Source organism: Thalia democratica, chromosome 5, assembly GCF_965202585.1.
Source record: "Thalia democratica chromosome 5, ktThaDemo2.hap1.1, whole genome shotgun sequence".
NCBI classification, from domain to species: Eukaryota; Metazoa; Chordata; class Thaliacea; order Salpida; family Salpidae; genus Thalia; species Thalia democratica.
In genome coordinates, this window is record NC_139169.1 from 56,847,496 (window position 1) to 56,863,466 (window position 15,971).

The window sequence follows — 15,971 nt, forward strand, 5'->3', positions numbered from 1 at the left end:
CTTATTGTTTTATTAGCAAAAATTTAAATATTTAGATGATAACAAACTTTGTGTAATAGCTCGTAAGAAACTTTATAAGCATGTTGTGTAAGACTATATAACCAAAAGGTTCCTTTGTACACTAGGTCCTTCGACCAAATTTTTTGAGCGCTTTTTTTATCGTTTAATAAACAACAAATCTGTAAAAAGATAGCCATTTGTTTAAGGAATCACAATTAAAACTTTAACAAATAATTATAAATCAAATGTTCGTTATTAATATTTTTTAGATACTTTTATAGTGTTCTTTAAAACTTTCCATTAAAGTTAAAGTTTTATTTTATTTTTTTTTGATATCTTTGGTTATTTCATTAGTTATTAATTTTTTTAAGGTCGGAAAACGGCTATAGAATGTTAATTTGAGTATAAAACTTTAGTAGCTAAAATAAATCATTAAAAACATAAATGTTTAGCTTAATAAAGTTTAAAAGAAAATCTTTTTGTGTCAGTATTTTAATGACATGGTTAATGTTAAGTTAACTATAAGAATCAAAACTTGAAATATTAAATAATAACATGTATTATAATTGCTTATATTATTGATAATAAAAAAAAGAAAAACTGCTTTAACATAAGCAAATTTTCAACTACTTAGTAACTAAATTTAATAAAAGATTGCTTCACATAATTCTTTTATTTTTACAAGCAACTAAGTGTTCTTAAATTTTAATAATTAAAATAAATGCTTTATATATAAAAAATTAAGAACTAGAAAACTTTCCACTGTAAGAATTAAAAAGAAAAGTTTTGATATTTTTTCTATTTGACCGTGGACTAGGAAAAAGCAAAAAAAAAAGCGAAAATTAATAGAGAAATTATGCAGTTGCACATAGTTTTTTTTAAGTGTAACTGAGTAATATAGTTATTTGTCTTAATTAAAAAAGATTGCTCAATTTACTGAAATGTAAAGAGCTTATTTAAACAGAGATGTACAAATTAAGTATTTTTAAGTAAAATAAAATACTTGCATAAATTTACTTGAAGAGGTCGCAATTTTTCAGTCACTGAAACCTGGTTGTAAATAAAATATTTAATTTGCAACTGAGTAAGAAATAATTTGTATTAATAATTAAAGTTTTAATTTTCTTATGATGGGTGGACATTAATAGTTAGATCTTCTAATGTATTTATCATTTTTATAAACCTTTGAGAACCATTAGAGATATTTTCTAAAGAATTAAAAATACGGAGTTTGAAATTTTTTAACTACTTATTTTCCATTGAAAACCTAACTAAATTTAATTGAAAGTAATTACGAAAACCAAATAAACTAATTTTAAAACTATCATATTGCACCAGAAATAGTTATAATTTTTATAAAGAATATTTAATTATTATATAAAAATAAAACCTTATGAGCAGCAGTCAGTTTTTGTCTTGAATTTAAGTATTTAAAAGTACATTTTTCATTATATTTGATGTTAAGTTTATTTTATTGTACTGCATGATAATTTACTTCCAGTGTCTCTATTTATAGATTTACAACCAGTCGTAGGTTGTCTCAGATACTGTTGTTTACGGTCGTGTGGTGAAGTTCGTTATTTATTAAACTAAGAGCTGGAAATGTGTTACTAATATGTACGACGAACGCCAGTTCTAAACGATCTATTCCTTCATTTACTCAGTCTACCTGTTAGGAGCCTATTTAAAAGGAGGAAACACAACCGTTACCAACTCCTGCGTTCAATTAAACACAAGCAATGCTACTTGAAGGAATGCGTTTGTATGGGCGAGGCAATGACGCAGTCAGCAAGCGCGGTTTTCGTGAGCAAGAAAGAGTTTTCGTGAGCGGTAGATATAGCAATTTGCGAAGACAGTTAAAATTTGTCGAGTCGTACGATCATGCAGCTGATGGTCGGCCAAAAATGCCACAACTGGTCTACTGCAGACGATGTCATGGTTTGGTTGTTGTTAAAAATAATCTGTATGTAACAGGAGGGTTTAAAAAAAGAATGTGAAGTTTTTAATTCCACTTCCAACAGATTTGTTCTTATAAAAACACTCCGAATGCTCTACAAGACAACGGTGCTACAGCTTTTTTTTATTGGAAGCAAAACAATTGTAGTCGGTAATGGAAGAAACACGAAACTCGGTTACGACGTCGAAAAAAGTACTTGGACGGAAATACCTTTTAAATACACAGAAAAGCCTTGTTTTGATGCTACTAAAAGTCTGAGGAAAGAAGAAGTTTCTCTTAAAATAATTTATTTAACTTTTAATGTTGTACAAGCGAATTATCTTACGTTTGAATAAGCTAAAACTGCTAAACATGTTTGACAAAAAGATTTTAAAAGAGTTTAGGTAAAAAAAATTAGATTTAAATTTAAAGTTTGAATGTTCCTTACATTTTTCGAATCATTCAAAAGTCGAACATCAATGTTGTCAGTAAAAGCTTACTGCATTATGCAAATTTTTATAACATAATATTAAATGACTTTCTAAAATAACTTGTGGCCTCCAAATTTTATTAATAAAATATTATTAAATATTAAAAATAATTTAAAATGTATTTTATAATTACCTTTAATCAACTTAATTGATAACTTTTTTTAGATAAAGATATGTGTATCATCATTTGTGACTTAAAATTTATAACTAAATGTTTCAAAGTTATACGTAAAGAAAAAGTTGATAATTAATGAAAGGGACATGTATATACAATGAAAAAGATATATATTTTTTAAGAAATTCTGTAAAAATTATAAAAAATTAAGTGGACAAACTTATTGTGTTTTGAAATTAATTTTACTTATACGGATATAGATCCTGAAACAACGCATTATCAAAATCGTGCTCAGATTTTGCAAGTGATTAAAAAAAAGCACTAATTCGATGCTACTCCTATGTAATGTTTTAAAGGGCCATGTTTAAAAAAAGTAACTTTTAAAAATTTACTTACAACGAGATATTAATGTTTAAGTAAGCAAGATAACCACTTGTTTTTAATAATTGTATTTTCAAATTTTTCTAAAACTTTTTTATCAGGCGTAAAAGTAAAAAACTGTTTTTGTTGAATTTGGACATATAAAAGATTTCATTTACAATGTAATTGCTTGGTTTTTGTGTTCAAAAATAGATTTTTTTTTGGAAAGACTAAACGAATCAAATAAAGATTTTTTGTAAGCTTTTATTATTGATTCTAAATTCATAGTATTTTTCAAGGTACAAAATAAATATTTTTACTGTGATATAGGTGATATCTGTATGCTTAATTTGAATTAGTGTATACTACAAATACTATTATACACCACTGTGAGTTTGTTTAAAAATCAGAGCAATTTTTAACTAAGCGTTTCTGGTTGCAAATTTTTTTTGCTTTCGTTATGTAAGTTAACATCTTTAAAATGTAATTTAAAATATATTTTAAAACTAATAGGTTTAATAAACAGTATTTTATTGAAGCTAAGTTGTACAAACTATCATAAATTTAACCATTTTCGACTTTTAACATTAGATTCATGTATATTAGATTTTAAATTTTTAAATTTGCTTTACTTAAAAGTTATAACTGACTTAAATGTTTATTTTAGGACTTTTCAACCTATAAATTTTACTGCTTGGTTTTTTTCTTTTTAACCTTTACCAAAGATGTACTTTGCTCAGAAGATCGTTTTGTAAAAAATAAGTAAATCTTATTAGTAGAATTGTTATATGTCTACCTAAATAGATCAAAATATTGTTTAAGTATAAAAAATAATAAACAATGTGCTTACAATATTTTTAATTTAATCAACTGATATGTATTTACATTTAAAATACTGTTTTTAAAACAAAATCATGTAAACAGTCGATTGTAATTTTTTAAATTTAAAAGTAGTGTAGTTTAGTTATCTTTTAGATTTACCTTTACAAACATATGAAAAAATAACGACAGTTAGCTAAGTTTTTCATTTTAAAAATAAACACTTAAAAGTTAAGCTGAATTTTATCAAAGTAAACTTTATATATAAAATATTAAATTTCATAATAAAACTTGGTTTTGTAAATAAAAAACGGATTTTTTAGGGTCATATGATCATCAACACCTTTTCTATAAACAATAAATTCTAAAATTTACCGTATTATTTAAACATCTGATGTGTGTATTAATTGTTGTGTAAGAACGAAAATCATAAAAAGGCTTAATATAAATTAAGCAAAACTTGGTTATAAAAAATAGAAGTTTTTTTATTAAATGGTTTTTCTTAACTTAAATTTTTTTAGTGTTAAAAGTGTTTACGTGTTCTGTAAAACCTAATATAATAGTGAAAACAATCATACAATTTATATTTATGAGACTCTTAAAAAAAGCTTGCACTATATACTAAATATTTAAATTATGTAACAAATTAAAAGTTTTTGATTTAAACCCACATTAGAAATGTTTAAGCTTTTGTTTTTATAGTATGCTTTTTGTTCGTTAAATCAGTTAAGTAAAAATTCAATAAGTTGTATCAAAAAGCATCTTCTTACCATAAATAAGTACAGTTTAAGTTTCTTATATACATTATCATTGTTAAAAAATATAAGTTGTAAAATACATAATTGCAAAAAAGTTTGGAGTCGAGAAATCTCACGAATAAAGGTTGTTTGTTGATATTTGTTGTATCTTCAATGTAATGCTTTTTTGTATCTGGTACTTTAATAATTTAGTTGTTTACAATACAAGTGCGTTGTTTTTAAACACATGAGATTACAACTAAATTTAATGGTAATTCCAAACTTTGTAAATTTAATATGGGATATTTTGTATTAATTACAATAAGGATCAAACGAGCTAATATCTGAATTTTTTTTTATAAGCATAAAAGAACTCAAACTAAACAATTAAGTTGAAATGAATTGAAACCTTTTTAGCAAAGTAATATAGATGTAATAGTAAAATAGATAGCTTACAAAATTTAAGCCTAATAACAAATGTATTTTTCAAACTTGATTTCTATAATGTAATAAAACCATTTTTTTGAATCTAGTTAAGATTACTAAAATATTATTCGTTTGTATTGTGAATTTTTAGTTTATTAACAAATAACGATGTGAAAACTCTTTAAATAAACAAGTTCTAATAAAAATTTATAAAAATTTTTATGATAAAATTTGAAATTTTAATCATTGATAATTTGTCTGAATTGTAATTTACAAATTTTTTATCAATCTTAAACATAAACTGTAAATCTACCAATTAACATTTTATATAAGTTTCAGTTCAAATGCTAATTATTCTATAAAATATAATTAAAAAAAAATTAAAAACTATTTGTGTTTTAGTTTTACTTAAAAAAAGCAAGTTAGTAGAATTAAACGTGTATAGTGAGTTCTACTATATTGCTTATGTATATTAATATTGAATAGAAAAAAAAAAAAACAAAAAAAGAACATTTTAAATCAAGGATTCAAAATTTTTTTTAAATATTTTTTACTTTTTGTTTTTGTTTAGCGAGAAATCTTTCGGTCGATAAGTTTTCTTACATTTTTTAAACTATCTATTTAAAATAACAAAGATACTTTATCAAATAAATACCGTATAAAGTCAAATTAAAATAAAAAGTAGGTTTATTAATATACATCAATTGAAATTTTATTACTTAAAAAAAATCATGTTTAAACGGTTATAGCTAAACATAAAGTTTTGATCACACCATCAGACCACAAACTTTCAGTAGATTGAGATTCGAGTTTCGTTTTTATTTCTAAACTCGTCTGTCAATCGCAACTGAAAAAGTTTGCAATAAGCCGATAAAACATAATGTTGGTTAGCTACTGTTTAGTTATAAGTTTCAAAGTAAAACATCGTTTGAGTTTTATAAAACAACAAATATATTTAAACATAGAAAACAATAAAAGTTAACAAAAATTTGAAAACAATTTATTAAGTGAAAGTACAATGAAAAACGCTTGTGGTGACAAAGAGCAAAAGTGAACACATATATTTTTTTTAATGCCGAGCTTAAAAGAGTTATATCAAAACTTTAGCATCACCGTTTAGTTACGTTTTGTTATTACTAGATGAGTTAGTTACATGTGTACAAGAAATAATTTTTAAAAATATATTAGTTACTTTAGTATTTGTTTTTTTTGTAAAGGCTAATTTGTTTATATTAAAAAATGTTAGTAAAACAGTAAGAAACTAAGAGTTTATCGATATTTTATAAAAATAGAGTATAAGTAGTTATGTTTTTGATTAAAATTCAAAAACTATCGTTCTATTGTTTTTTAAAACTGTATTTGTTAACAAAAAAAAATCAACTGTGATTTTGTCTTTTTGGAAAAGTTATATATAATATAATTCTTTTCTTAAGTAAAAACTAACTTTTTATTTAAAACTTGAAAAAAATTCCAACAACTTATTTTGAAAAAATAAATTGGAATAGTTAAAACAAAAAATCATAGTTGATATTAGGATTACAAAAATTTTATTTTCACTACAAAAATACTGTTACAAAACTTTGAACAACACCTATAAACAAGTTTTTATTGATAAGTTTAAAATAGCTGTTAAGTTTAAAATTTTATCCTGCTTACCGAAAGGTCTTTCTGTACACAAGGTATTTTGACAAAATTTTTGAGCGTTAGTTTTTTAATTTTTTTCGTGTTAAATAGTTTTCTAAAATAATTTTCATAATGTATCTTAAAAAATTGTTTTCTATGGTTCAGAAGAAGTTTAGTTCCATTATCATTAAATAAATGTTGTACGGAATAAAGTACAGGACAGGTAAGGTTACAAACTGTGTATAACACGCTCGCTTTTGACCAGAAAATGTTTATCGATGCAACGGGTAGTGTTTGACTGATGTTTTTCTCCATAAATAGTTTAAGATCACAGACTTATACTTCACAAAAACTACTTGAAAATGCTAATTAAAATTACCAGTCAAAGTTTAAAACTAAGACCTGTTAAATAAAATGGTTTTCGAAACTATCAATTATTATTAATGTGTTTCATAGTAACTAATTTCTTGTTTTTTATTAAAATAAAGCGGTAAAAATGATTTAGTCTCGAAAAGTGTTTTAGTGTATTTATTTGAAAAAGTTTTTAAACTTTTGAAAACATAGATTTTTATAATTTACAACATGGATGTGAAAAGTTTAAACATGAATGGGTAAGTGTTTTAGTTTGTCGTTTCTGTTTATACAAATGTATTGCGCAAGCATCTAAAAACAGTACAACTTTGCTGTTAGTTTATTGTAATTGTTGGATTTTAAATTTAACTTTATTAACCATAAACGAAAGCAAATAAAAATTAAAAAAAAAACTGCTTAGTATTAAAAATTATGCATATCACGAGACACGTGTTACGCGTAAACAATTCCGCTAATTTAGGTATTAAGAAATCTACTAATAAGCCGTTTTTTGCGTAAATAGTTGGAAAAAATAACTTAAAGTATTGTTTCTAGAAAACAAAACAATTCTCAGCAAAATTTTTATTCAAGCTATAACTTAAGTAAATTGATTAAGAAAAAATTTGAATAGTAAAAATTAATTCTCACTAACAAAGTTTAAAGTTGTGAAGTAAACTATCCGTCTAACTATAACTTAAAAATTTTGTTTTAAAAACAAAGTTATTTATCTAAAACACATATTGATTTTAGTTCCTATTCACTTAGTAGTAGTATTGGATACTGCGAAATTTACATAGAAAGTTCAGAAAGGCTACCTAAACTAATCAATTACAAGAAAAATGACGGAAGGTTTATAAACCAAAAATCAAAAAAAGATAAATACAAATCTGAAAACTTTAAAGATACTTTTGAGAGGTTATAAAAGTTGTATTATAAGCTTAATTTCATTTTGTTAATGAAAAAAGATTATAATTAGAAAATTTTAACTTTAAAGGAAAAAACAACCTTAGAAATAAAAAATAAAACTTAGAAAAATAATTTTATCGGGAACATTTTAAAACATATTAATGTATCAAATAAAGTTTTAAGATATAATTTTTAAATTTACTTAATAATTATGCAATCATGAAATTAAGCAAGTGTATTTTAAAATGAAAACTGAAAAAGCAATAAATAATTTTTTTGGTATACAATTGAACTCGAATTCTTAATACCGTTGAAGCTTGTTCGTTTTTTATCATTTCAAGATTTTGAAAAACACAAAATGCAACATTTATATTATAGTTCTTCCATGCGAATGTTTGGTCCGTTGCCATGGAAAATCCTGCCAATTATTGCAAGTGTCGTTCCAATGATTGGATTCTGCATAACGTTAGTTAATACGGCTATCGATTTAAATCAATATTCAAATTTATAATTTATTGATATTAAATTAAAAATCAGCCGTTTTGGAAAATTTGAACTCATTTTTGTTTTAAACAATTAGTTAGATATTAGTTTCGTTTTAGAAAAACTAATAGTTTTTCATTAGAAAGTTTAAAGACTTTTTTGACACACAATTTTTAAAAAGTTGATGATTGTTTTTATGTAACAATAATTATCGAGTTTTAATTAAAAGTATGTAGATTATGAACTTTACTTTTCTCATTAACGTTGTGAACAAATGACCTAAAGTACTTTAAGTTTTGATACTTAATTTCCTGTTTTCGTGTCTTAGTAAAGTTTGTTAAATAGATACAAATAAACAACTTTTAAAGGTACACGGTAGCAAAACTCAATTGTCACACAGAAAAGTGGTATTTTCCTTATGTGAGGTAAGATCTTTTAATAATAAAATTAAAACAGTATAAAAAATGCTTCTTAAGTTTTTAACTATACACTTTTTTTTACAAAAATAGTTTTTCATTATGTAAAAAAAAGGATCAATATTAAAAACAAGTTAAGTTATAAATTGTATTGACTCGTCTACAAACTAATAAAGTTTTATTTGCAGCTACACTGGCGCAGGTTTCCCGGAACTCATGTACTTTGGCTTGTTGCTGAACTTGGAGGGGTTTTTTGGTAAATAGAATTTTGTAGAAAATAAATATATATATTGAATTTTCGGTTCTAAACACACTATAGTTTTGTATACAAGAGTTATTTATGTGAAAACTAGTTTTTTTAAAGTTATTATGATTGTCACACTTTGAATTAGTAATTCTACTGCATTAAGGAAACAAAAAAAATTAGCCGTTTTGAATTTAAAAGTTTAAAACAAGGTTTCATAAACTCATTTTTATATTAGTCTATAATAACCCTTTTTGGTAGATAGTTTAGAGATTACCACCCAATTTTGGAAAAATATTTTTTTTTGATAAATAAGAAAACTTAAAAAATTTTAAAATTAAAACTCGAAAGTTGTTTTTAATGAAAATGCAATCTGAAATGTTTTATGTTATAACTGTTTAAAACTAAACTTATACAAATTAACTTTTAAATTTTTACCGCAAATAAGTTTTAAAAGTAGACATAAGTTCTAAAGTTATTTTGATATTTTGAAAAAAATTGTAGAGTTTTATTTATAAGTCACTTTTTTTTAATACCGTTTAAATAAATACTCTTAACATAGTTTGTTTAAAAACTAAATACACTAGCGCAAAAAACAATTTTGTTTAAAACACCAGGCCTGATGATAGTTTTTCTGGCATGGAGATACTACCGTCACCTGACGAAAGATTCCCTGCTTAACACATGCACCTTGGTCGTCGGATCGTTCTGCTGCTTCGGTGTCGTCATAGTTGGAAATTTTCCGGTTCGTTGCATCTGTTGGTTTAAATGTTTGACTTAGTTGTATGATATTTTTCTTGAACAATCTCTGGTGTATCAAGGTCTATGATTTTGAAAACATTTTGTAGGTATTAAAAAGTTGTTTGTAAATCAGCGACTTTACATATTAAAAAACATTAGCTATATTATTAACTATCGAAATAAATGTCCAAAAGAAATATTTAAATATAATTTTAAGATATCATAGATATAAAACTCCGATTTAAATACGGGTTCTTACTTGTTTAAAACTAAATTTAATAGATCTATAAATAAATCAATCTCTTACTTATTGCTACTCAGTTTTACTTATAATTACGATTAAAAAAAAATTTAAACAAAAAATCTTAACTAAACAGTATTTATCATAAAGTTCTAGACTAAAAAGCTAAGACTTAGATGAACGTAAATAATGTAACGTAATGATTTTTATCATTTACAATCTACTTCGATAAGTTTATATTAACGCACAATTGGTTTTGAATAAACTGTTTGCTTTTCACTCGATTTGTGTTTGATCGGTATTAATGGATTTACACTTTCTTATTTTTGCGAGAAGTAAACAATTTAAGTCTAATAAATCACTATTTCAACATGACGGGAGGTCTAAATATTTATTCTAAGCTACTCATTTTATATATTGTTTATTGAACGTCAAAAAACCCTCAAAAAGTTTGGTCCAAGGACCTGGTGCACGAGAAAAACAACTGGCGAAAGTTTTTTTTTGCAGTACGTTCATTGTAGTACAGACAATGTCGCAAAAGTATAGCTTAAAATTGATTTATTAAACCAAACTAAATCAAGTTGACTAAGTTTTAATTCAAAACACTTTTTAATTAACATTTTTCAAAAACACTTTTTGTGAAACACAAAAAATTAAGTATTTGTTGATTTTAAGTAAGATTAAGATTTTAGAAGACAAACTGTTTTTCAAATAACGTATTTTAAAGTACGTAATTTAGGCGATAAATATGGAAATAAAACTTGATTTAACCGGAAGCATTTATTTTTAAAAGTTAGCGTAGACTTTTCACATATATATTCTATATTTTAGAACTGTTCACAGGTGACTTATGGAAAAATTCCTCATTACTTTGGAGCTGCCCTCGCTTTTATTTTGGGAACTGTTTACTCGATCTTAATTGCGGTTATGAGTTCACGCGTTCATAGCATGTATATGAAGTTGACAGATAAACCTTCACAACGAAATTCGGCCGTGATAAAACGAAACAGAACTTTTCTAGCACTGGTGATGACTTTATCACTTATTGCTCGTTAGTTATGTTAATAGCAGAACTGATCTTGTAATTTTGTTTCGGAACCTCAGAATCATTTGCACTAAACAAAATTTTATATAGCACTTAATTAATTTAAATTAAAAATATTTTTGTACAGTAAAATGCATGCTTTTATAAAATGATAAGAATATATACGGTTTTAGTTTTAAAAGCTTATTTAGTTGATTCAGCAATAAAACAAACAAGTAATTTTAATTAAAAGCGTATTAAAATTCCAAAAACTAAAAAACAAGAATATTAAAATAAAAGTTTTAACAAATTTGCACAGAATTAAAAATATTTTTACAACAAGAAAGAATAAATTAATAAAACAACAAACTGACTGTTATTTCAGTTGATAAAAACTCAATGAAAAATATTTTATAGTGATTGGATTTATTTTCTACAAAAAATTGATCAGGGGTGATGAGAAAAAAGTAAGCTGTTATACAAATTAAGCGAATTATATTTATTTGTAATTGTTCAAAAACTAAAATTCTGTAGTAGTAGAAAATTACTTTTAATTGGTTTAAAAATAATATATTTTAGTTATTTCTTTACAACTGGTATGTTTATATTGACATAAGTTTATTAAACTGTAATTATATTCTTAACAATTATTAGGAAGAATACATTAACAATAATTTGAAACTTTTGGAACGTTTAGATGACGGGAATTGTCCTTTTTATCCGAATTCAACCAGAAGTTTAGATCTTTTTGGAGCTATTGTGGAATGGATACTAACTATTGGCATACTTATTTGCTTATTCATGTTTTACTACGAATTTCAGGTTAGCTCAGTTGTTTGAAAAACAAGCTAGTTCGAGCTAAAATTAAATAAAAATAAATTCACGTAAATATTAAATCTTTAAAAGATCGTGTTTGCAGTTGTTTTAATAAGTCCAAAAGTATTACTAGTTTATCTTAAATGCTTTGCATGCTCTTTCCTTTGTAACCTTTGTATACAAAAGAAAACATTAAGTATTGTTTCACAAAAAGTCTAAAAACTATAAAACCTTTAAAAATTTTAAGCTTTTGTATATTTTAGCTAAAAATGATATAAATTCAACATAGTGTAAGTTATGACTGCAAAATTATAACTACTGTTCGCTACCGCTAAACTTTACAAATATAGATCTTTGATGCACGTTTTTTATGTTTTCTGCGATTACCATTAATTTTTGCAATTTAAAGGCATCAAGAATTTTCAGTAAAATAGTTGGTACTATTAGATATATAACACAACATTTAATAAAGTACTTGTTCATTACTACAACTTGAAAGTTTAAAACCCGTTTAAAAAAGTTCAAAAAAAAAAACAATTAAACTAAAACGTTAAAAAACAAGTTATATAAACAAAACTTTGTTTTTACTTAAAAAAAAAGTTTCAATAAAGATAAAAGTGACGTTGGAACTCTTTTAAAAGCTTACTATTTTCCATTTTAAACATAAGTTATTAAATAAAACTATAAGTATATTTGAAATTTTTCAACAAAATTTAAAGCTTTTAGTTTTGTCTTTACACCGCTTCTTTTACTAGCATATAAAAAATATACATTTTTTATTAGTATAATGTATGTAAAGTACTTTAAACTAAATATAATATAATTCTTAATAACGTTTAATGGTATAAAGTTAACACTAAAACTTTATTGATAATGTAAGTAATCAACATATTCTCGTATGTAAAATTTATGTTTTTTTAGTTTAGTTTTTCTAATTTTTTACTATAACTATAGTTTACATACTCTACTTCTTATCTTGTTATTAATATATACACGCTTCCGAAAATAAAAGTTATAGTATTTAAAAAATGCAAGACTTTAAAAGTTTTTATTGAAAAATTAAGTTCTAATAAAAAAAACTATAAATATCGAATCATCATCAATCTTATCTAGTAATAGTAAATTAATTTAATTTATACTCATATTTATAGGCTTTTGATCAAGTAAAAGTTGTATTAAAACAACGAAACGGAGTAGTTTTAAAAGTTGAAAAAAATTTATACAACTTTGAAAACACCGATGATGATGTTACAATTAACAGTCAAACCGTAGAAGAGGTATCGAGTGTTAGTTGAAAGTTGTTAAAAGAAAATAAATTTTGAAAGTTATAGAAAGATGGAACTGCAGTAAAGCAGAATTCTTTTTGCAACATTTAGTTCGTTATTAGTTCAACTCATTACGCCTACATACATAAATAAAACTTTTAATAAGTTGTTTGAATATTTTTTTCTTTACACAAAGCATTAAGTAGAAGTTTAAATCGTTAAAAAATATATTGTTTTTAGAATGCTTTTTTTGCTAGTTTTTTTTTGAAATAAATAAACATTTGGTCTCCTTCTACAAGTACAGGACATTGTCTGTTTAACAGTTAAACGTATAATGAATAAATGATCTAAAAATGTTTTTAATAAAGTTTTAAAACACTGTAATTTTAATTTTGTAGTTGATAGAACATTGTTGCTATTTTTTTGTGCGTCTTAATAAATAGTCTTTTATAAAATGTAGTTTATGGTTAGTTATTATCATTTGATAAAAACATTCCAATGCATTTAAAACAAACTTTAAAAATATCTAGCATTTGTTACTTTTGTAATTTATATGTTTCATTAGTTAATATTTTCAAAAATTAGATAGTAAATTTTCTTGTTAATTTTAGTTTCATAAGTTTTGATGATTTTCGAAGCTTAATTTTCACATCTTTCTTAAAGATTACAAGTTCAGGTCTGCTGACTTTAAATCATGATAAAAAACAAGAAATTATAAGGCAAAAATATTAAAATCTGGTTAAATTACAGAAACTGTATCAAAAACGTGTTGTCTAGATAAGAATGACTTATTTAGTAAAAATAAGCAGTTTAAAAAAGAAAATAAGAATTGAACATTATAAATAACCATGTTAAATAAGAAATAAGTGTTAAATATTAGATGTAACCATGTAAAATAAAGCTAACTAGCTATTTACTGTTAAGATAAAAAAAACTTGATATCAAGTTTTTGTAGTTTTGATACAATAAAAAAGAGTTAGTGAAAAGCCTGTAATTGCTTTTTAAAATTCTTTAAATAAGTTTTAAGAATAGTACTTTTTACTTTTAAGTACAAAGTAATAGTAATTTATTAATACAATTTAGCTACCAAAAACTAAAAGGGTAACGACAAATTAATCGCTTGACACGACAAATCAGTTATATATTAAAAAATATATAAACGTTTTCGAAAAAATAACATTTTAAACCAGGGAATTCCAAACAAGGGCAAGGAAAAGGGACCATAAAGGGGTCATAATTTGAAAATTCTTAAAGAGTTCACTAGATATTCTTGAGATAATGATGAAGAGCAAAAAAGAAGGTCTTAAGCGTATTTAAGGGTAGTTTTGATATTTAAATTAGATATCACGGGGAAATATGAAACTTACTCTAGAAAAGGGCCTTCTAAAGTGAGTCATTTTAAAAAGTTAAAGGCCAAAAGCTGCAAAAGAAACTTACACTAGATATTCTAGAGGTAATGTTGAAAAGAAAAAAATAGAAGTGTTTAAGATTAGTTATTTGAGAAATCTTATTGGAGGGGGCAAAACTTTTTTAATTTCTTCAAATGAACCTTATGAAAAAAAAAGCTCGGAAAACTTTGTTTTAAACAATATCTACAAAACGGGTAGCTGTCAAATTTGCACGAGGGCACAAAAATGCACGAAGATACTTTTGTACAAAGATACTTTTGCACGAAGGTAAAATTGCACGAAGACACTATTGCATGAAGACTTTTTTCACGATTAGACAATTTTGCCCGGGTTGAATTTTAATTTTTACTATCACTGCTACCTCTAACTCTCACCCTCGGTCGGTAACTTGTTTTTATTATTTTTTTTTCTTATTTTTATTTTTCAATTATTATTTTTTCAATATCACTGTTATCCCTAACTCTTAGCCTCAGTCAGTAACTTTTGTTTTCTTTTTGTTTTTTAGTAATTTATCTGTTAGTTAATTTTTTCTTTTTTTTTTTACTCTAGTGCAAAAATGACACTCCGTGTAATATTATAAATTTCTCGTGCAATTTAGTCCCCTCGTGCAATTTAGTAAACTTGTGCAATTTTGTCTTCGTGCAATTTTGACCCGTTTCCCTACAAAACATATAGCTAAGTATAATAAATCTAAAAAAAAGGTTGTAAAGTTGGTAAAAATGTTTAATTTGTTCTCTGCTGAAAACGATTGCAAGTGATCAAAACGTTTCTTCAATAAAGTTTGTACGAGTAATGCTTACTACTTTTATTTTCTAAGTTAAAAATCTGTTCAAAAGTTTTAAGATATAACAACGTCGTTATTTAGAATAACAAAGGTTTAAAACTTTATTCATGCAAAAAACTATTAATTTAAAGTTGTGTTTCAAAAAGGTTTTGTATTCTACAAGAAAACTAAGTATCACAAAAGAGTTTTTACATTTTTAGTTTTCGGTTTTATAGTTTTCCAAAAACATTTTCTTAAACAAGTTAACTAAGAAATTTATATTAAACTATCGATATAATTGTGAACTCTCTACATAAATCTCTGCACAATTAAAATAATAAAAACCATAAAAAATTTCTAATTGTGTTAAAAACTTTAATAGTAGTTTTACATTGTTTTGTCTGATTAGATTTATCAAAATAAATTAAAAAATTTTTTTTAACAAATTTTGAAGCTAATGTTTATCTATTATAATAAACAACTTTGGTTTAGTACAGGGGTCAAGAAACAGTGGCCTCTAATGTACATTTAATCTTAAGATATATGTTTAGAATACAGTAAAAATATTTTGTTGCAAAAGTGGTTTTTCTTATACATTTTAAAAGCTAGCAAGGCAAAAATCTAAAGTATATTAAATAATGTCAAAGTACTTTAAATATACTTACCCCTGACTCTAGTTTTTCTGTTTAAAACAGGTATGAGAAAAGCAACAGAAAAATATTTAAATACCAGGTCACTATTCTAATGCCGTACAAATTTATGATATAAGCAATTAAAAAAAAAAAACTGTTCACTAAATAAGTAT

The 15,971-nt window shown here is 24.5% G+C and overlaps 1 protein-coding gene across 1 annotated transcript; it reads left to right on the forward strand.

Annotated features, from left to right (window-relative positions):
- The first annotated feature begins 7,652 nt into the window (after positions 1–7,652).
- On the forward strand, positions 7,653–14,220 carry LOC145836658 (transmembrane protein 150A-like). Its single transcript, XM_082944444.1, has 9 exons — positions 7,653–7,773; positions 8,143–8,229; positions 8,616–8,672; positions 8,852–8,919; positions 9,525–9,652; positions 10,733–10,915; positions 11,568–11,735; positions 12,881–13,015; positions 14,185–14,220. Exons 2-9 carry the CDS (start codon positions 8,150–8,152, stop codon positions 14,218–14,220), a joined length of 855 nt encoding a protein of 284 aa, XP_082800570.1. The 5' UTR covers positions 7,653–7,773; positions 8,143–8,149.
- Positions 14,221–15,971: the final 1,751 nt, after the last annotated feature.